This window comes from Salvia miltiorrhiza, chromosome 4 (genome assembly GCF_028751815.1).
Source record: "Salvia miltiorrhiza cultivar Shanhuang (shh) chromosome 4, IMPLAD_Smil_shh, whole genome shotgun sequence".
In the NCBI taxonomy this organism is placed as follows: domain Eukaryota; kingdom Viridiplantae; phylum Streptophyta; class Magnoliopsida; order Lamiales; family Lamiaceae; genus Salvia; species Salvia miltiorrhiza.
In genome coordinates, this window is record NC_080390.1 from 54,167,287 (window position 1) to 54,188,239 (window position 20,953).

Here is a 20,953-nt window from a genome sequence, read left to right on the forward strand (position 1 = left end):
TTATAAACAGGTCAAGCTTCGTGGGACAACCCAAAAAAGAAACTAGGTCATGCTTCGTGGGACGGAGGAAGTATTTTTCTTTTTTGTAAGGATGTACGAATCTCAATTTCTCTCCCCCAATATAAAAATAAAGATTTATAAAGATCAATTATTCGATTAGTTTTTATTTGATCCTTACAAATTATTTTGTTTCGGGAGGGAACAAATTTGTAAATGTTGAATATGAAATCAGTTAATTATTTTGTTATGTAGACTTCAATGGTGACGTAGTATCACAATGTTCTTGGCCCATTTGGTGTGATTAATTATATTACTATATGCACATCAATGCGTGCATATATATAAGCTATATATAAGAATTATTTTGAAAAATGAAATATACGGACTGGCTTTATGCTGTTCTTTTAAATATATATATATATGTAAATTTTTAAAAAACTTTTCTAGATGCACCACAAAATGTAAAATATAAGATGTTTGGTAAAAAAAATGAAACAATATAAGCCATATTTTACTTTTAATCAGAAAGAGGCATATTTTTTTATATAGAAGAAGAAAGAGACAATTAAACCTACTATCATAACATCACATAGTAATATCTAAAAGAAAACTCTCACTTTGAAATGTCTATTTTGTATTAAACATCACGAATATTTTAATGTATTTCATTTAACATATTCATCACTCGATTATGTAATATATAAAGATGATGGGTCCTCTATAAAGTAATTAAATATATATGAATACAAGTGTTTGAGTAAAATTGACGAGGACGGCATTGTGAAAAACGACGAATAATTTGCGAAGAATCATGATTTAATTATTTATGGTATTTCAACATCATCTGTTACACCCAAAAATTTGGCCTGTCTTTTGTTTAGTGCTTCACTGCAAGATGACCCAATTCAAATCAATGATTAATTTACACCTCGATTTCCTTGATTTGATGGAATGACATATATATGTATTTTATATACAAACCCCTTCAATAATTAGAGGGAGTTGTTTGATCACGTTCATCTACCATTTCCTTTCAATCTTCGGACATGCCATATATCATGATATACTACAGTCCAAATTCATAAAGAGACAAAATAGGGGGGTGGGAGGGGGTGGGGGTGCAGTCTTGTGATATACTATAATCTTTGGAAAAAAAGAAAAAAAAAACAAATGTTATAAATACTAGTTTTGATCTTTATTACTCTCTCCGTCCGTGATATCGTTTCCACGTTGTGGACGGTGCGAATTTTAAGAAAAATGGTGAATAGTAGTGAATATTGTGGTGAGTGGAGTTTGAGTCCCATTATTATTGTGAGTGAAAGTTTGTGGATCCTACTTCTATAAATGAAAGTGGAAACGATATCGTGGACAGATCGAAATGGTAAATGTAGAAATGATATCGTGAACGGAGGGAGGATAATATGTTTTGAGTGAGAGTATGCATGCTACAGTATATCACCACATCATGCTTATTTTTGTGATAAGAATTCATGCCTAAGCATCATGAATCACGCCCTTCAACTAATTCAATCGAAGATTCGACTCCTACAAGGATTTAGACAATTTCACGGTTATAAGGAAATTAATAGTTTAAAATCAGCAATGAACCCCTAATAAATTACATGTAAAAACTAGTTTTTAAAATATATTTAATTTTACTCTTATTATTATAATAATTCACAATTATGAAGAAGCTTTTTAGTTCGTTAAATTAATCATATTTTACATACAATTCACAACCACAATGTATATTAATCGTGAATTGACCATATTTTGCCGATAATTTACAACCACTAGGGACATGAAGTCTATTCGTTGTAAATTAAGATTAATTTACGTGAATATATCAATAGTAAAATAATACTTAAAGCCGAAAATAACTAATTTTTTAATCTTTATCACTATTTTATATCTTCATAATAATAAAATGGATATTTTTATATATTAAGTTGATAATTTGTGTATAAGTATAGTATGCTGGTAATAAGTAATATATACGATGGGAAAGCAAAGCATTATCTTATTGAGTTATTGTTAGCTAGAAATAGAATGAAGAGTATTAGTAAGTGTAGTAGTTCAAAGTGTAAATGCAGAGGTAAAAATAAAAACATGAAAACCTGATCCCCAAATTGTGCCAAAATGAAGAGGGTTTTAGAGACAAAGGAGAGAGAAATGTGGGCCCCATCGCCACCGCCCATGGGCACCCCCTCACCGCACCACCACCATCATTCCCAATCCTTTGACCTAACCCTAACCCCAACCCCAACCCCAACCCCAACCCCCAAATACCAATACTTACCTAGCTAGCCCCCCCCCCCAACACATAAACATAATCCCCCCTCTCTCTCTCTCTCTCTTGCTCTCTCTCTCTAAATTAAGGAAACTGATTGATGTTAGAAGCTAGCTAGCTCAAGAAGAAGAAGAAGAAGAAGAAGAAGAAAAGAGAGAAGAGGATCATATTAATTCATACGAGGATATATATATATGGTTGAATCAGCCGAATTAATCTTGGTCTTTGTTGGTGAAGGTTGAATACAAATTTCTCAAGCAAAGGAAAGAAAGAAAAAAGCTTAGGTCAAATTATAGTTGTTGTAGGTAGAGAGAGAGAGAGAAGCGAGATATGGATCAACTAGCTCACGGCCGCCCTCTGCCGCCGCCGTTCCACGCGAGAGATCTCCAGCTCCACCACCACCACCACCAGTTCCAGCAGCACCCCAACCCCGACGACGAGCAGAGCGGCAACAACAACAACAACAACAACCACTCATCCCTCAGCCTAAAGCGCGACCGCGACGAGAGCTACGGCATGAACGCGGCCAACTCGGACGGCAAGGACGACGCGGCGGCGCCCGCGACGAGCGACCAGGGCGAGGTGTCGCGGCGGCCGCGGGGGCGGCCGGCCGGGTCGAAGAACAAGCCGAAGCCGCCCATCATCATCACCCGCGACAGCGCCAACGCGCTCAGATCCCACGTGATGGAGATCGCCGGCGGCTGCGACATCCAGGAGAGCATCTCCACCTTCGCCACGCGGCGGCAGCGCGGCGTCTGCATCCTCAGCGGCAGCGGCACCGTCACCAACGTCACGCTCCGCCAGCCCGCCGCCCCCACCTCCGTCCTCACCTTGCACGGCCGCTTCGAGATCCTCTCCCTCTCGGGCTCCTTCCTGCCCCCGCCCGCGCCCCCCGCCGCCTCCGGCCTCGCCATATACCTCGCCGGATCGCAGGGCCAGGTCGTCGGCGGCACCGTGGTGGGGCCCCTCCTCGCCTCCGGCCCCGTCGTCATCATGGCCGCCTCCTTCGGCAACGCCGCCTACGAGCGCCTCCCGCTCGAGGACGAGGAATCCGCCGCCGCCCCCGTCGGCAGCGGCGGCGGCGGGGGGCAGCTCGGCTCGCCCGGAATCTCCGGGCAGCAGATGATGGGTGATCCCAACGCCGCGGCGGCGAATCTCTTCCAACAGAATCCTCAGAATCTGCTGCAAATGCCGGCGGAGGCTTATTGGGCCACAGGTCGCCCTCCATTTTGAAAATCCTAATCAAAACATGATGAATTTTCTTGCAAATTCATTTTGCATTAATCAATCTCCTTTTTTTCTTTTTTCTTTTTGGGTTAATTAATTTCTGCTAAGAGTAGTGTTTCTTTTCTTGAATTCATGGTTGGTTTCATCTGCTTAAATTAGTTACGAAGCATGCAGCTTTCAAAATCCAGCAAGGGATGTATAAATTCATGAATTCTTTTGTGCTACATTTTCATATCAAATTACCATCCTTTTCTATCATTTCATTTCATACTTGCTTTATCAGGATCAATTCCGAAACCAAATAAAAACCCCAAAATTTCCAAATCCTCAACCTAATAGATGAAATTAATTAAGGGCCAACCAGCTAGTTTCAAGAATCTGAGGTGCATGGTTCAATTTGGTTGGTGTTTATACATGACTTATGCACTACATAAAATACTGAGCATATACGTCTTAATATATTGATATTTGGATGCATGATGTATGTGTGTAATTGAGTGTATCCATACAGATATAATGCATAAATGTATAGTATAATTGATGGAAGTGGTGAAGAACAGAGAGGTATGGGCTTAACATTGTTCCTTGATTTCTTGTTTGACTGAAATTATAAATAATTTAAATTGAAATTTATGTTGGTGAGTATATAGTGAGAGACATGAATATTGGGTTCTGGGTTACACGTGCACTGCCGCGAAGCAGCTCCTTTCCAAGGCACAACTAACTCTAGCTGCAGCCAGCAACAAACAGCAGGGATTAATGCAGATGCAGATAAAGTTTCCACTCTCTCTCTCTCTCTCTCTCTCTCCATTAAACACTCTGTGAATGGAAGTGGACAGTTGATGAGGTGAGTAATCTGTCTCCAGTCTTCATTCAGGGAACTAAGGTTCACTGCATTAAGACTACTGACATGTTACTCCCCAAACAGTAACATTTAAGTTCATCTTCGGATATATATGAGGTAGATTATATTTATTAAATATTTTTTTAAAAGTATGTAGGTATATATACACATATATCGGTTTAATTAATTTTCTAGGTTTTTGTTATAACCTAGAATGTTGATGTGCTGTATATATCGTTAGATTATAGTTTTTGTTTTGTTTTTTGAGGGGACGTTAGATTATAGTTATACTCCATGTTATTTTTTGTGGGAATTGAGAATATTGAATAAGTCGGTATAAATTTATAAACACATTGCTTATGATTATGCATGAATAACGTATTCGAATAATATAGTAAAATTTTCACCCCCTTCGGGATTTGAACTGATGTTTGAATGACTATTCGTATATTACAAAAAGTTTATTCATATCAATTCTCATTCTCAAGAAAGATAGCATTAATTCTCATTTTTATTACTCCATATTTTATTTTTCTTTACATATGAGATGTATTAATTCTAAGTAGAGATATCAATTCAATCCGAAATTTATAGGTTGGCTCTAATAAAACGATACTCTCCAGAAAAAAAAAAAATTACAATTCAAATAACCCGTAACTGAGTAATTCGCAATTGATTAAGGTTGACTCGAAAATAGCCCGAGCCCCCATAGAACTTACCCAAAAACGAGTGAGTTGGCTTGGTTGATTGAAATTTTTCTCGTTATTTGATTTTCAAACTTATTACTTTCGAAAGTTTGTTTGTTTGTTTTTTTTAGATATCCGCGAAATGTATATTTTATTCAATAATCGATAATTATAATAATCATGTAAATTCTCTATGATTTTATTATAATGCTTAACATAAAATATTTAAATGTAAAAACTAGAAAAATAACAATCATTTAGGAAAAATATGTGAATCCTTTCTCTGTAAGAGTTACATACATTTAACTTGGCTTGTATTCATTTTCTGGGTGTCCCATTTGTTTGGTTTGTTTTCATTTATTGAGTAATCATTTTACATTACTTTAATATGAGTCCACTTATCTTTACACTACAATCTCTCTCCTAAACAACTGTGGGCATCTAAGTTGTGTTGAAATGATATTCATTTAATGTGATATTCGTTAGTTACAAATATAGAATTATTAAGACGAATATATTAATTAATTTTTTATAATAAAGTTTTGACTCCGGTGAATTAGCCCGAATCGAAAATATTTAGTTCGAAAAAATTACAAAGGCGAATAACCTGTAATCAAATAGTTCGACAATTCGATAAAATTGGTCTAAGCATTGGTATTGGTCCTAATTTACTATATATAAATATTTTATAATATTTAAATGTTATATATAGAATTTTGGTTATCATTGGCTCTTAGACCTTTTTAAATTACTCTACATCTTTTGAGAAATTAATCAACAAAAAAAAAAACTTTACATATAAAATGTATAGAATCTCAACTCTGATTCAAGAATATCAGCCATCGCCTGCGGCTAATCCAAGTTCTCCATTTTAGTTTCAATGATGTCAATTTTCTCTTGTTATTTTATGTGCAAAGATTATCAACAAAAATTAAGTTTCATCTTTTTCACTAAGATTGACAATTCGTGGGCTTCATGGTGTTATTGTATAAAGAAGAATACGATAAGATCAAATACACACACGATCAATTAAGGATTAACTCGACTCGAATATGAAGATAACATGATTCCTTTATGCACTATTTAAATTTGATAGATTCAATCTCAAAGTGGGGTGTGAGTGAAATTAAAGTCTCAATCTCAAGTGTTAGACCCAAGCTATGAAATAAATTTATAATAATAGCAATAACATAAGTATAATATACAAATATTATTGTATATTACTAAAATGATATGTATTCAACACAAACAAGACAGGAAAATTATATCGTAATCAATGAAAAAGAGCCCGACACTGATCTATTAGCACCCACATTCGACGATTTTTATAATGTGTCCTATTGTGTTTCATAGTACTCCCTCCGTCCCACCTCACTTGGTCTATTTTTTTTCGGCACAATTATTGAGGAAAGTAAAATTGTAGTGTAAAGTATGTGGACCTTATCATATCTATTATAGTGAAAATTTGTTACTTATAAAGAAAACAAGTCAAGTCGAGCGGGACAATCCAAAAAGAAAAGTAAGTCAAGTGAAATGGGGCGGAGAGAGTAGATCTTTTAGAGGGGTGTCCCATAGTAGTAGTTAATTAGTGTGGGTTGGAAACCGGACAAAGTGAATAAGTGATTAATTAAACAATAGGATATGCTAAATTTGACTTCCAAATCAAGAAAACAAAGGATGATAACTAAATTCCAAAATTTATATTGTCAAATGATCAATATATTCAAATTTTCCTTTCACTATATAAGATAAGACTATTTATATAGGTTACAAAGCAAAGATGAGTAAATAAAAGAAACTCTTGAAAGGAAATTAGTATGGCGCAGACATTTTTATTGGGCCCCCAATTTAGATTAGTGCGTGCAAACTATGCTTTGAATCAAGTGGGCTTACACCGTCGTAAGGCCCATAAAACTACCTTGAAAATAAATTTGACATCAACATTTTGGGTTTGAGATATATATATATATATAGGGGCGCGCTCCAGTGAGACCCCCTATTTTTCGTGTAACATGAGTACAATGAATAAGACATATAATACTAATGAACAAAACGTATATCTAATGAACAAGATGTATATACTGATGAAAAATAAAATTTAAAAAATTCGTAATGAATAAGACATATATACTGATGAACATGGCCGTATATACTAATGAACAATGCAGTATATACTGATGAATAACAAAATTTAAAATATTCTGCTCCCTCCAGGATTCGAACCCTGTGAAAAAAAATCACCCTCCAGATACAATATCAGCCATAGGATTGATAAAATAAATACACCAGATCGTGCCCTAAATCTCACTAAAATTAGGGGGTCTCATTGGAGCGGCCCTATATATATATATATATATATATATATATATATAGGGTGCGGTTATAGTGAGAACCACACTTATCGTGAGAACATAAGAACCATTAAAACAATGCATCTACTATATAAATTAATGCATTCGCTATTAAATTTAATGCATCCGAAAATAATAAATTTTTTGCTCCCTTCAGGATTCGAACCCAGGATCTGCATTCATCCACCAAGATGATGCATCCACCGTAGATCTTGATGATCGAATGGTTTAAAATGGTTCTCTGTTCTAATTTTATTTAGTGGTTCTTATTTGAACCTCTCCCTATATATATATATATATATATATATATATATATATAAGAATAATGCTAAATTAACGTACACCTTTGAAATTTGAACTAGTCCAAATTTTTTTTTATAACCCAGTTCAAATTATTATCATGACTAAATTGTTCTTAATTTACATTTGGAAGTTCCTAAAGATATTTTTGTCCTTTTTTTTACTTCAATAATTTTGGGAAGTTATTGATTTATTTTCTAAAATATGGCCACTTTATTTGGAAATGATAAGTATCAATTTTATTAATTCTCTTTATTTTATTTAACCTACAATCTTACGAATTGTATCACAAGTTTTTAGCTCGTGAGTTTACAACTACTGATATCAAAAGACTTGATTCCTTTTCAGAATTTGATGCCAAATTAAACACATGCACTAGAATATATTCTTCCAAAGCCACTAGAATATTACTATTGTACTTTCTTTTAAAAAAGCTACTAGAATCCAAGAGGAGATATATATATATATATATATATATATATATATATATATATATATATATATGTAGTTCTAACTTAGTTTATCTTGTATATACTATTTTAGTTAATGAGTATTTTATGCTAAATGTGATCATATACTTAATAGTTTACTCTATCGTTACTTTATATAAATAGGTTCATTTATTGATTCACTAGGCGAAGACATCTATAACACTATTTTTTGAAGGGAATTCCTATAAATGTTTTCGTTCTTTGCTTATATTAATTTGTTTGTTTGTTTTGGGCATACATACCCCACTCTATGTTTGATATATAAAGGATGGGTATAGTTAGAGTGATATAGTATAATTTAATTTAATTTAATATTTAATGTATATAATTCGATTTGCGATGGATAATTCGACGCTTACTCTAATCATCATATTGAATAATTAGTTATTATTTCAAAATCAAATTTATTATTTAATCATCTTTCAATACTACTCTATCTTATCAATTTTATCTGTTTCATATATTCACCCCTAATACAATAATATTGTTCCTTAGTTCTTTCTTTCTCAGGTGGGATAATGTATCCCACTTTTTGATTTTCGGGTTGTGTTTGACTTACTACTAGATTTTGAATTTTTTATTCAATTTTAATTTCTTATATCTTAATTTAAACTTAACAATTTAATTCAAATTTTTAATTATTAATTTTGAGAATCACACTCACAGACACCCCACACACTCACACTAATTGATCATTACTCCATTCGTCCACAAAAAATATGCTCAGTTTATCATTTTCGTCCGTTCACAATATACCCATGTCTATTTTTGATAAGTTTTTCACTCGTAATAAAGTGGGAACATTACGCCATCACAACAATTAAACTATTTTATTAAAACTCATGTCATTAGAAGTGGGTACATAAATTATGGACAAAGGTAGTAGAATTTATTATTCTATAATTATGGCATATATAATTTTTGTAGCAACACATATTTATCAGTACGTGTTCATTATATTATCATACATTTTCTTATTGAACAATAGATTTATTAATTGTGGGAGACAATCATCCTAGTAAATACTGAATTAATCTTACTATTTTTATCTCAAATCTAAATCTTCAAAAGTAAACAATCTGAAAAATTAATTTTACAAAATTGAAATATGACTAAAATATAGAATCCAAAGCCAAAAGCATTCCTCACTTCCGCAACACGCATACGAACTAAAAATGGCAACAATAAATTGACAAATGGTGAGTTGATGACTTCACATCGCTGCTTATAAAGAAACAAGTAACAAAACACTCCACCTCCAAACTCTCTCAATCTTAGCAAAATATTCTTCACTTTCTAAAAGGATATGAACTTGAAGGCTTTGGCCTTATCGATCGTCGCCGCGATCTCCTCGATCGCGGCGGCCGGGTTGATTATAGTTGCTCGAAAATACGACAAGAGAAGATATCATCCGATCGCCGGCAGCATCTTGGACCAGCTGCTCAACTTCGGCAGACTTCACGACTACATGACCCAACTCGCCGCCCGCCACAAGACTTACCGGCTCATCGCCCCGTCGCGAAGCGAGGTTTACACGTCGGATCCGGCCAACGTCGAGTACATACTCAAAACCAACTTCCAAAACTATGCCAAGGTTGGTTACTAGTTTACTACTATCAATCATGCATTTTTGTGATTATATATGAGTTGAATGTCTAATTGTCGGGGCAGTAATGATACTCCATCCGTCCCATTACAAATGTCCCACTTTCTATAATGGGATGTCCTATTACAAATGTCTCATTCATTTTTTTGGCAATCTATTATCTCTCTAAACCTAATATTTAAATAATTTACATCAACTAACTTTATCTATTTTCTACACATTTCTTAATTTACGTGCCAAAAGTAAAGAGACATTTGTAATGGGACGGAGGGAGTAGTATCTTGTACCTGAACCGATAGCTCACTTTTTCTAAGTAACGGGGAAAAGGGCCGAAACATGCCACTGAAAAACTCTACCGAGACAAAGATGGGTTGTCGAGAACGTAGTTGTAGTTGTTATATATGGTTTAGGGTTGTGGTAACTGGTAAGAGCATGCTTAATGGGAGGAAGTTAAAAGGAAGTTGATGACGTGGGAAAGTTAGAGTGGAAAAGAAAGTGAGGAGAGAGGAGATGTGTGGGTCTCATTGAAGGAAAAACCAAATAATGTGAGAAAGCACTATTATGGATGCCCTCTAGCATCATGCATGCTTCACCTTTTTTACCTAACGAGTTTTCAGCTGAAATTTAGCCATCCGACCAACTTTTTGAAACTCAAAATTAATTGACGTATTTTGAAGCTCATTGTCTGGGTTGTTCGTCCTATTGTCAATTTTGTCGTCGGACGTCTGATTGTTCGAGTGACAGTTTTGGATGTCCGACGATGAAATTGACAATAGGTAACAACGACCCAAACAATGGGCTTTAAAAATCCTAACTCAATTTTGAGTTTCGCCGTTGGATGGACATCTCAATCTCAGCTCTAAATTAAAAAATGGAAAATTGAGACATTGTTAAGTTTAGTTTTAAAAAAGTGCCAAAGTTTAGGATTTAAACTGCAATTATGTCTTCAACAATATCGTATCATAGCATTTTAATTTACCTCTACCTTGTTCTTTATGTTAATTCCAAATTCTTGAGGCTACATATGCATGCGCATGTTCTAGAGTTGAGTTTTCTTGTAAATATGATCTATCATATATACATCTTGCTATTATTCTACGGTTAAAAACTGTGACAAAATCATTTTTTTTTTTTTTTGCGAATTAATTAAGTCTTCCATAATTATACTACATCTAGATTTTAGTAGAGCGTAATCTAGGAATGTATATATATATGTGCAGGGATGGCACAACCACAGCATTCTAAAGGATTTATTAGGCGATGGGATTTTCACAGTTGATGGCGAAAAATGGAGGCAGCAGAGAAAAGTTTCCAGCCATGAATTCTCTGCGAGGGCTCTAAGGGATGCGAGCGCCCTAGTTTTCAAGGAGAATGCCGTAAAGCTCGCCGCCGTCGTGTCGGAATCTGCAGTTTCCGGCCAACCCATCGACATCCAAGTCGACATCCTCAACCTTACCTCACCCAAACAAATTAAATCCTACAACTCTTATTAATTTTATCGTATGTTTGTGTGCAGGACCTTTTCATGAGATCCACTCTCGACTCCATATTTAGAGTCGCGTTTGGATCCGACCTCGACTGCACGTCCGGTACGAACGAGGAAGGCGCGAGATTCGGCCGCGCCTTTGACGCCGCCAGTGAGATCACCGCGTGGAGATACGTCGACGTGCTGTGGAGGATCAAGAAGGCTCTCAATCTCGGCTTGGAGGCTAGATTGAAGGATCATGTTAGGGCTGTTGATGAGTTCGTGTACAAGCTGATCGACACTAAGATCGCTCATTCGGAACATTACTGTGTAAGAAGTGTGCGTATGTTGGTCTAACAATAGAGTAATTAATGCCTAAAACCATTCAGAACATCACTGCGTAAGAAGTGTTTGTGTGTGTTGGTCTAACACTAGAGTAATTAATGCCTAAAACTATTCAGAACATCATTGTGTAAGAAGTGTGCGTGTGTTGGTCTAACAGTAGAGTAATTAATGTCTAAAACCAAAAGTCTTGTGTTTTCATGTTAGAAAGAAGACATCTTGTCGCGATTCCTCAGCTTGTCTGGGGGCGATCCCAAGTACTTGAGGGATGTGGTGCTCAACTTTGTAATGGCTGGCAAAGACACCACAGCCACAACTCTATCGTGGTTCTTCTACATGATGTGCAAGCACCCTCCGTCGCAGGAGATGGCGGCGGAGGAGGTTAGACGAGTTGCGCTGGCCGCGGACGAGATCTCGGAGTTCGCATCCGATTTGAGCGAGGAGTCTCTCGACAAGATGCACTACCTTCATGCTGCCCTATCCGAGACGCTCAGGCTCTACCCTCCGGTTCCTGTGGTAAGTAAGACGAGTAGTACTACGAGGGTGTTTGGCTAAGCTTATTTTAAAGAGCTTATAAGCTCTATAAGCTCTTGGAGCTTATTAGTTTCTTTAGGAGCTTATTTTTAACAAACACTTTGAAGGAGCTTTTATAAGCTGTTTTAAAGAGCTTATAAGCTCGGTCAAACACCCTCTACGTCTCGTGTTTTCAATGCAACGGTTTACCTGTATTTGCGCCCACGTGCAGAACCCGAAGATGTGCTTGTCGGATGACACGCTGCCCGATGGCTTCCACGTGAGGAAAGGCGATGTGGTGGCGTACCAACCGTATGCGATGGGGAGGATGTCATTCATATGGGGTGATGATGCAAGAGAGTTCAAACCAGAACGGTGGCTCGACGAGGGTGGCTGCTTCCGACAGGAGAACCCTTTCAAGTTCACTGCTTTCCAGGCCGGGCCAAGAATCTGTTTGGGGAAGGAGTTTGCTTACAAGCAGATGAAGATACTCTCAGCAGTTTTGCTCAGATTCTTTACCTTGAGATTGAGCGATGAGGCCAAAGCAGTCAACTACAGGACCATGATCAATCTCCACGTCGACGGGGGGCTCCTTCTCCGCGCCCTTCCTAGATCGGATCATTAGCACTCAATCTACTGGTGATACATGATAGAAAGAGTTAATCGACATGAATCACGTCCTCTCACAATCATCCGTGTATTAGAGAAAACGACGAACGTTACAACTATCATGCTAAGATAATAAAATTAAAGCCTTGATCTAAACATTATGATTTAAACTATAGAATTGCTCTTACATCAACTCTCGGACTAGTTCAGAACATCAACAGTTACAGGTCATTTGGAAATCATGGAAAATAAACCTCTTCCTACGATTCCATTTTCCAGTATAGGTATATTGACTGTATTGTGTGGACGTAGATGACAATAAGAACAAGTAATCTCATGCCTGTGCCTGAGCAGTTAGAAGAATGTTGATGTAGTCGCAGCTGGTGGTGGAAGCTTAACCCCTGGCCTTGATTCCCATCCTTTGCGTTTCCTGTAGGCTTCGACTGCCTGTAAACGAAGCCTTTCATGTGAAGCATCCTGGGCGCTGACTGCCTTGAACGACTTCATTACAAATAGATAATTGGTTAGTAAATAGTAATACTAGCCAGGAGAAAATCTCCAAACAATTCCATTTTATGATAAACAATGAAGTTGAAAACCTTGGGAACAGCAGTTAACTTTGGAGGTGCCTCAACGATATCTCCAAATTTAATCTCTTCACGGCCACGAAAGTCCAAATCCTCTTCTGTCTGGACCTTCTGCTGTTTCTTCTTTTTCGCTTCCAACAGCCTACAAATGTTAACCAAAATCACACCTCATCTCCAGTCTGAAATAAACACCACTACATGGAGACATGTTGTACACAATCATTTTATACTTTTGGAATAGACAATCCTCAGCATAGATAAAGAAGTTGCCATTTTCCAGTGTGTGAGAGAGAGTGAGAGAGAGTGAGAGAGAGGCACATGGACGTTAAAACAGAAATTAGAGAGCTTACTTCTTTTTGCGCTCTTTTCTCCGCGAACCAGCAGCTGGTGTATCCAATGCCTTAAACCGGAGGTCATCAGCTATTTTACCTTTCCTCTTCTTTTTCTTCTTCTCATTCTTGCTAATTTCAGGGCCTTCATCTCCTTGCTCCTTTTGTTGTGCCATCAAACCCTGACCATCTCTTTTTCTTTTCATCCCTGTAGTACTAGATTCTGCTCCTTCTGCCAAACGAGCAGCCTTGAAAAAAAATAGCATAATTTTTTTTAACAAAAACCATAAATAGCCTTTAGGCAGTCAGCAATCACAGTTTCTAATTAGCATTTCCTTATACTTGATCCACTAATTCAGTAGCAAGAAGGGTAAAAGTAGGTTTCAGCACAAACATTGCAGGGACAGACAATGGTGCATCGACTGATTTTGATATACCCTATAAACTATGTACAGCTCCTGAATCAGCATAGAAGATTAACTGAGTGATCACGGACGTTTTATGGCAGGTTATCTTTTGAACCACAACAGCGGGATACGGGAAAATGAACAGCTGAGAATCATGTTGCTGCAATAACATGTGCCATCTAAATCAGCTATCATCACCAGCACGAAAGATGAATTGCCGGCCTTAGTACTCAGCAAAGACTTCACACTAATTATAAGCTGTGAAGATTATTTCTAGATGAAGTCTTATTCAACCAAACACAAACATATCAAATAATTTCAACCAAAAAGAAACCATATGCGACCAATTTGAAAATGAAAAAGATGAGAAAATCAAAAATATCTTAATCAGTTGCTATCACAATCTGAATTTTCCTATAGCACAACCACCAGCAGTGGAATTGTCACCATTGAAGCATTGAAAAAAGGATACAAAGATAGCACCTGAACATTCGAATGAGATTGGGGCAAACACTGAAATTCACAAGACTACAATTTATGCTTCACATCTGCAAATGGCTCGTTTAATTCTCAAATAGGACAAGCCACAAACACTATCATTTAAATCTGCCTTACTACCTTATCAGCTCCATCTCCTGTGTTTTTCTTCCCAAAATTCAGTGATTGCTTTCCAGCTCCTGAAAGCAGCATTTAAAAACTTCATTGTGTGAGCGCTCAAACAAAGGCAATCAATAAATCATATATGGATGAATAGCAATCCCTAGCAAAGCTTCCAAACTAACACGAAAGACAAAAAAATCCGAAAGGAAGAGGAAAACCTGCGAAGGACATCAATTTACGAAGTTTTGACGGGAGAGCATCAATGGAGGAAGCAACAGGTGGTGGCGGAAGACGGGTGCTGTTGCCGCCGTCATGAGCCGCTTTGTAGTTCTTCTCTCTTCTCCTTATCGCCTTTCCGCCCATTTCTTTCACCTGCTACTGCGTGTAATGTGTGTACGTTGCCTCTCTTCGACTCAGAGAGAGCGAGAGAGATTTTGTTAATTATTCAAAAACCCTAACCAGAAGGCGAGCCCGGGACCCAACCCGACCCGGACCCTCTTACCATGAAGTAGTTGTAATTAATTTTTAGCTTTTTTGCTGAACCAATTATTTTCTTATAAATTTTATCAAAACAACTATTTTTCTTATTAATTCACTCTTTCAGTGATTAAGAAAGAAACAAAACTATGATTATCAATTCCAGATATTTTATGTATAGAATAGACCAATCCATTGATGACATATCCACGTATAATATGTGGACAAATCACAAATGGCCCTTCGATATGATACTATAATAATAGCAAAGATTGTCATTTATGTCGACAGTATACTCCCCCAGTTCACATAAAATAGTCTTAGAATTAAATCGTATGAATTTTAATAAAAATAATAGAATGTATTATGAGTAAAAAAAATATCCACTTAAAAAATATTCTCTCCATCCATAAAAGAATTTTTTAGAAGAGAGTGATACAAATTTTAAAAAAATGTTGTTGAGTGTGTTGAAAGTGAAGAAAAATTGTAATGAAAAGATATTAAAATTAGTATAGAGAGTGGTGAAAAAGTAAATTATATGGATAAATGAAGTTTTATAAATGATGATATATAGTCCAAAAATAGGTAAAAAAAAAAAAAACTTTATGCACATCCCAAAAAAGAAAAGTGATAAATTATTTTATGGATGGATGAAGTAATATTAATAATCATAATTAATTATAGTATTAAAAATGAACTATTTTTTTTTTTTTTTTGTAGATGAATGTGATATATAATTAGATAAATTCGTTTTTTTTTTGAGCGAATATATAAATTCGTTATTTACAACAAAAGTAATGACTTATTCTTCGGAGGAGGACTAGCTTTTGATAGCTAAGAAAAACATACTAATAATTCATCATGTATTCTCACTAAATATTTAGCTAATCCAGTTACTTATAGTCTGATACAGTTCGTTATATATTGTGCTCGACAAATAGTTAAATTGATATTTTCCATTAAATTGAAGGATACTTTAATAAATGATGTTCAAGAATAAGTATATATTAATTCACCTCTAATTATATAAAACCATAATACCTGTCTCACACACCTCTTGACTATTGCAATTTCACACACACACACACACAATTAAATCTCTGGTTTCTAGATTTGGAAACCGATCAGCATTCATCCGCAAGTCTCAGTGATGGCAGCGACCAAAGCCGCGCCGCTCCGGCTGATTGCGGCGGCTCTGCTCGTCACCGCAGCTGCGGCGGCGGACGCTTACACCAACCACACTGTGGGCGGCGACGCCGGCTGGTTCTTCGACTCCACCGCCAATAAGACCTCCGCTGACTACGCTGCTTGGGCTGCTAATACCACGTTCAATCTCGGAGACTATCTGAGTAAGTGCTCGGTGCTGATTTTGAAGTTTGAGCTGAATTCATTCTGTTCTTCAATGCTGGATTTGATTTTATTGATGCTAGGTTTTATGATTTTCCATTATTTGGATGATTTTATATGTGCATTGTTTAAGGCAGAAACTATGTTCCATTATTCGGCATTAGGGCTTTGTTGATCAAGTTGTTTAAATTTTGGGGAGGAATTAAGGAATGAATGTTGCTACTTAAGCTGGGGAAGTGAGAATTGAATAGTGGAAATCTTCAATTTAAAGTGGCTTTAACCGCTCTCGATGTCTCGTTTTGTGTCTCACTTTTAATTTTTATATTTTTTTCTTCAATTTTAATTTTGTATGCTTTAATTTATTACTGGCATTCAAAGGGGGTCATGGGGGACTTTTGCATTTATTATGCTTCTTATGTGGAACTTCGGCGTCAAATAGATGTCGGATCGAGAAATCGGCTTGGGGGTTTTGTAGCTAAAGTCGAGGAGATTCCGGTCGTCGTCTCAATTTGAGCGATCGATGATCGTATCGATCGGAATTGACTCCGGCAAGTGAAGGGAAGTTAGCCTGTTTTACTGGTTGGGTAGAATTGTTAACAACGATGATAGTATAGGTATTAATTTGTAATTAGCATATACTTTGGGGTACAATTGTGAAAAAAGTTCAGACGTTCGCAGATGACGTTTACTTTGCATGACTGATTATTTTTATCATCAGACATCAAAAGTAGGATTCCTTTAATCACACCCTTTCCATGGCGGATAAATAAAGCAAAATTAGCTTAAATGATATAAATAATTAAGGACCTTGAAATATCCCAAAATTTTAATTTCATCAAATTAAACAATGCTAATCCTCCAAAATAAACGTCTCCTAACAGATGCACCTTATAACCAAAGGGAAAAAGAAAATCCATTGATTAAAACCACCTCTTTGACAATAAATATGGAGCAGAGTTGAGAACTACTTGAGCTGAAAATAGCTTCTAATGAGATTGCAAGTAGGGAAACTTATTTGACTGAAATTGTATACATGCTTCAAGATTTGTGGATTATTTCCTTTTGACTGATTGAGAAACAGCCTGAGATTATCTGCTTTTTTTTTCTGCAGTTTTCAACACAAACACAAACCAAACTGTGATCCAGACCTTCAACAAGACGACGTACGGTAGCTGCATCACCGATGATGCTTTGGACAGCGATACGTTTCAGTACGATGGCGGCAGCAACGAGTTTGGAAGCGCCATGACCATAGGCGTGGCGCTGACCATCGAGGGGACCCAATACTACTTCTCAGATGCTGATGACGGGGAGCAGTGCCAACACGGGATGGCCTTCGAGATCAAGGTGGGACACGGGTTGGGGCTCCCACCGAGCCTCAACCAACCACCTCCTCCGGCCTATGTCCCGCCACCGGGCGAGGACGAGGGGCAGTCGCCACCTGCTACGGTGGCGAACACACCTCCTACTTCCTCCAATCATGCTACCATGGCTGGTGCTAGCTTCCTTGCTTCTGCGCTGCTTCTTGTTTTGATCTCATTTGTGGGATGCTAATGCTGATGGTATACTGCTTCGTCGTGCTAGAGATTCAAGATTTTTTTTATTTTATATTTTAGGGTCTCTGAATAAATTTTGTTTTTGGTGTTTGAATACACAGCACAAGAGAAAGAGAAGATGATCAACTTTGTTTTTGGTTTTTTTTTTCTTAAACTGGGGAAATCATGTACTTGTAGACTTTTAGACCGGTAACTATTTGAAAATTAATTTTATTACTTTTATTAATTTTCGGGTCAATCTTATAGAATTGTCTCATTTGTTTACGAGTAATTATAAATTTTCTATCATGTCTCTATTGAATTATCGATCTAATTGGGCTAATAGATGAGTTTCGGGTTAGATTGACGTCCTTACTTTCAACAAATTTAATGTGTTACTATTAAGTTTGTTGAATTGACATCCTTAATTACAAATTTTAAGTGTTACTTAAGTTTGCTATTCCGTGTGATTTGATAGTTCAAAGTTCAAACTGAATTTATTGGAAGTGCATGCATTTTTTATTTTTGAATAACAAATCCGCGATTACAAAATCTATATATACCTATTATAAAAGAGCCTTGTTTTACAAAATTTGATTTGCCTAATATGTCCCTATTTCTTAATCTATTTTAAGGACAATAGTGTAATATCATATTATTATTAGTATTATTATTATTCTAATCTTTTTTATTTAGTTGATTATTGTCATAATAATGAACATAAAAGAATTCAACTCCAATCACAATTCTAAACAAGTTCGATTTTATCTATATTTATCACATATAAATCTATTATTTAAATCCAAGACTTATTAATTTTTTTAAACAAATTTACTATATAAATTCAATAAATTTATAAAGAAAAACTCAACGAAGTATGTTATTAAGTCCTACTAAAATCTAAATCTATATACACAAAAAGATTCGAAAAATACATAAACACATTGAGGAAATATTTTTTAGTATGGATAAATAATATAACACACAACTTTATGCGATATTTCTCTAATTTTGACGTAGATGCTAATTAGTAATTACCTTTGGAAGAAGATATGGAAAATAATGCATTAGTTTGACATAAAATAATGCACGACTATTATGATATATTCAAAAATTACTTTAAGCAACATTTGTACATTAATTCATCAAGTAATCGTACTAATTTTTTTGTTCAACTTTCAATTTTCAATTTTCAAATTAAATTAATTCATTAGTTTGACAATCTTTTATGTGGAGTTATGTATTCATTTATAGCCTACATACCTAATTCTTTCAAAATAATTAAAAGCTTCTATAAATATTACTCTTAGGAGGCCCTTGCTACCTTATAGATCCATCAAATTATAAAAATATGCATGGCATTAGTTAGGAATGAGACTTTGGGAAGAAGACATAATTTTGATAGTGTAAGGGGGCGTTTACTATTGAGGGTTAACTTAATAGGGAAAGATAGCATATACTCCCTCCGTCCCGGCCAAGACGATACATTTATTTTTCGGCACGGAATTTAAGGAGTTGCAGATTAGTGTTTTAAGTGTGTAATAATAAAGTGATAAAGTAGGAGAGAGAATGTAATAAAGTGATAAAATAAGAAATAGAATGTAATAAAGTGATAAAATAAGAAAGAAAATATAATAAAGTGATAAAGTAGGAGAGAGAAGGTAATAAGAGAATACTTAATTAGTGTTGATTAAGTGTTTAAAATTTCTTATTAATTTTTGCCAAATATAGAAATGTATCATCTTCGTTGGGATGACCCGAAAAGGAATATGTAGCATCTTGGGCGGGACGGAGGGAGTATATGTTAACTCATTATTTATTAAGATGAATTCAAATTTTAAGATATCTCAATACCCTTGATAATTTCTATAGTTTAAGATAACCGGCTTGTGTTTTATCCAATTGAAAGGGGATTGGAGAAATCCCATTAATATGGATAAAAATTCTCAATTATGTATATTTTAAATCATGAAAAGTAAATGCATCTTAAATTATCTACAAATATTAAAATAACCATTTTACTTAAGCAAATATTGATTCTAATAACAAAAATAAAAATATAATAATGCTAACCGCTACTACCCAAAATGCTCTTTTATAAATATATATATTTTTGAACTTTTACAAAACAAATTTTGAAAATTTTATAGATTTTATAAAATTAGTTTTTACAAAGTTATATTTGTAAAAACAAATAAAAAACCTTCCATCACGTTTAATCAAGTGTTAATGGTGTGAAACGTACAAAATTTGGATAGTATGGCTACAACTTAATTTGTTCACATTTACTCTATGGACAATTTTGTCTAAAGTGTTGAGCAAAATAATTATTTAAAGGTATTGACACAAAAGAAAAATGGGACATTCCTTATTACTGATCTTCAAATTTCAAGTATGAGTATCATATAGTGAACTCTCTTTGTGTATACCATGTAACTATAGTAATTATACCTAGCCATAATAACAATTAGTTTTATGATTTAGAAATATTTAATTGGATTAGTGGGACTATATAAGATGATAGCAAAACAACTTTTTTTTTTGTCTTGTAATTAAAAAAATATAATATGTGCATTTTCTTCTTCTAATCTTACTTAATAATCTTACTTAATTATATTAATTATATTATAATATATTATCATTATAACTACAATACAATTTTGATGGTCAAAATTCTACACACGTATATGATTTTATTTTATTTTTTATTTATTTTTTTCTACCTTCTTGCAAACATTTATTAAAGTTAATAATCAATAATTAATAGTATTATAATATTTTTATCTTTAAATATATTATTATCTTTAATAAAGAGGTAATACATGCAACGCACGTAAACTCTGCTAGTTCTCTTAAAAATAGAAAGAAAAAAGAAAACCCAATGCCCTCTGACAATCATAAGTATGAGTTTAGTATTTTATTTTATTATGAACTTATCAATCTATAA

At 35.2% G+C, this 20,953-nt stretch overlaps 4 protein-coding genes across 4 annotated transcripts; 3 read left to right on the forward strand and 1 right to left on the reverse strand.

Annotated features, from left to right (window-relative positions):
• The first annotated feature begins 2,136 nt into the window (after window positions 1-2,136).
• On the forward strand, window positions 2,137-3,775 carry LOC131020702 (AT-hook motif nuclear-localized protein 24-like). The gene has a single exon (XM_057949689.1). The coding sequence runs from the start codon at window positions 2,621-2,623 to the stop codon at window positions 3,521-3,523; it is 903 nt and encodes a 300-aa protein (XP_057805672.1). The 5' UTR covers window positions 2,137-2,620; the 3' UTR covers window positions 3,524-3,775.
• A 5,582-nt stretch (window positions 3,776-9,357) lies between these two features.
• On the forward strand, window positions 9,358-12,880 carry LOC131020669 (cytochrome P450 704C1-like). The gene is made up of 5 exons (XM_057949641.1): window positions 9,358-9,783; window positions 11,016-11,231; window positions 11,312-11,590; window positions 11,810-12,118; window positions 12,348-12,880. The coding sequence occupies exons 1-5, from the start codon at window positions 9,496-9,498 to the stop codon at window positions 12,738-12,740; spliced, it is 1,485 nt and encodes a 494-aa protein (XP_057805624.1). The 5' UTR covers window positions 9,358-9,495; the 3' UTR covers window positions 12,741-12,880.
• LOC131020719 (uncharacterized) lies at window positions 12,858-15,297 on the reverse strand. Its single transcript, XM_057949722.1, has 5 exons — window positions 14,866-15,297; window positions 14,666-14,724; window positions 13,662-13,888; window positions 13,324-13,453; window positions 12,858-13,225 (listed from the first exon to the last, which is right to left on the reverse strand). The coding sequence occupies exons 1-5, from the start codon at window positions 15,008-15,010 to the stop codon at window positions 13,079-13,081; spliced, it is 708 nt and encodes a 235-aa protein (XP_057805705.1). The 5' UTR covers window positions 15,011-15,297; the 3' UTR covers window positions 12,858-13,078.
• Window positions 15,298-16,009: 712 nt separating this feature from the next.
• Window positions 16,010-18,253, forward strand: LOC131020723 (early nodulin-like protein 18). The gene is made up of 2 exons (XM_057949727.1): window positions 16,010-16,473; window positions 17,583-18,253. Exons 1-2 carry the CDS (start codon window positions 16,275-16,277, stop codon window positions 18,023-18,025), a joined length of 642 nt encoding a protein of 213 aa, XP_057805710.1. The 5' UTR covers window positions 16,010-16,274; the 3' UTR covers window positions 18,026-18,253.
• Window positions 18,254-20,953: the final 2,700 nt, after the last annotated feature.

Bases quoted from the DNA above. Each gene is read 5' to 3' on its own strand.
- LOC131020669 (XM_057949641.1), top strand. From the start codon at position 9,496: ATGAACTTGAAGGCTTTGGCCTTATCGATCGTCGCCGCGATCTCCTCG. The intron at 11,591-11,809 runs GTAAGAAGTGTG...TTTTCATGTTAG, and splicing joins CTCATTCGGAACATTACTGT to AAAGAAGACATCTTGTCGCG. The intron at 12,119-12,347 runs GTAAGTAAGACG...GCCCACGTGCAG, and splicing joins TCTACCCTCCGGTTCCTGTG to AACCCGAAGATGTGCTTGTC.
- LOC131020702 (XM_057949689.1), top strand. From the start codon at position 2,621: ATGGATCAACTAGCTCACGGCCGCCCTCTGCCGCCGCCGTTCCACGCG.
- LOC131020723 (XM_057949727.1), top strand. From the start codon at position 16,275: ATGGCAGCGACCAAAGCCGCGCCGCTCCGGCTGATTGCGGCGGCTCTG. The intron at 16,474-17,582 runs GTAAGTGCTCGG...TTTTTTCTGCAG, and splicing joins CAATCTCGGAGACTATCTGA to TTTTCAACACAAACACAAAC.
- LOC131020719 (XM_057949722.1), bottom strand. From the start codon at position 15,010: ATGGGCGGAAAGGCGATAAGGAGAAGAGAGAAGAACTACAAAGCGGCT. The intron at 14,725-14,865 runs GTTTTCCTCTTC...TGCTGCTTTCAG, and splicing joins TAAATTGATGTCCTTCGCAG to GAGCTGGAAAGCAATCACTG. The intron at 13,454-13,661 runs GTAAGCTCTCTA...TAACATTTGTAG, and splicing joins AGAAAAGAGCGCAAAAAGAA to GCTGTTGGAAGCGAAAAAGA.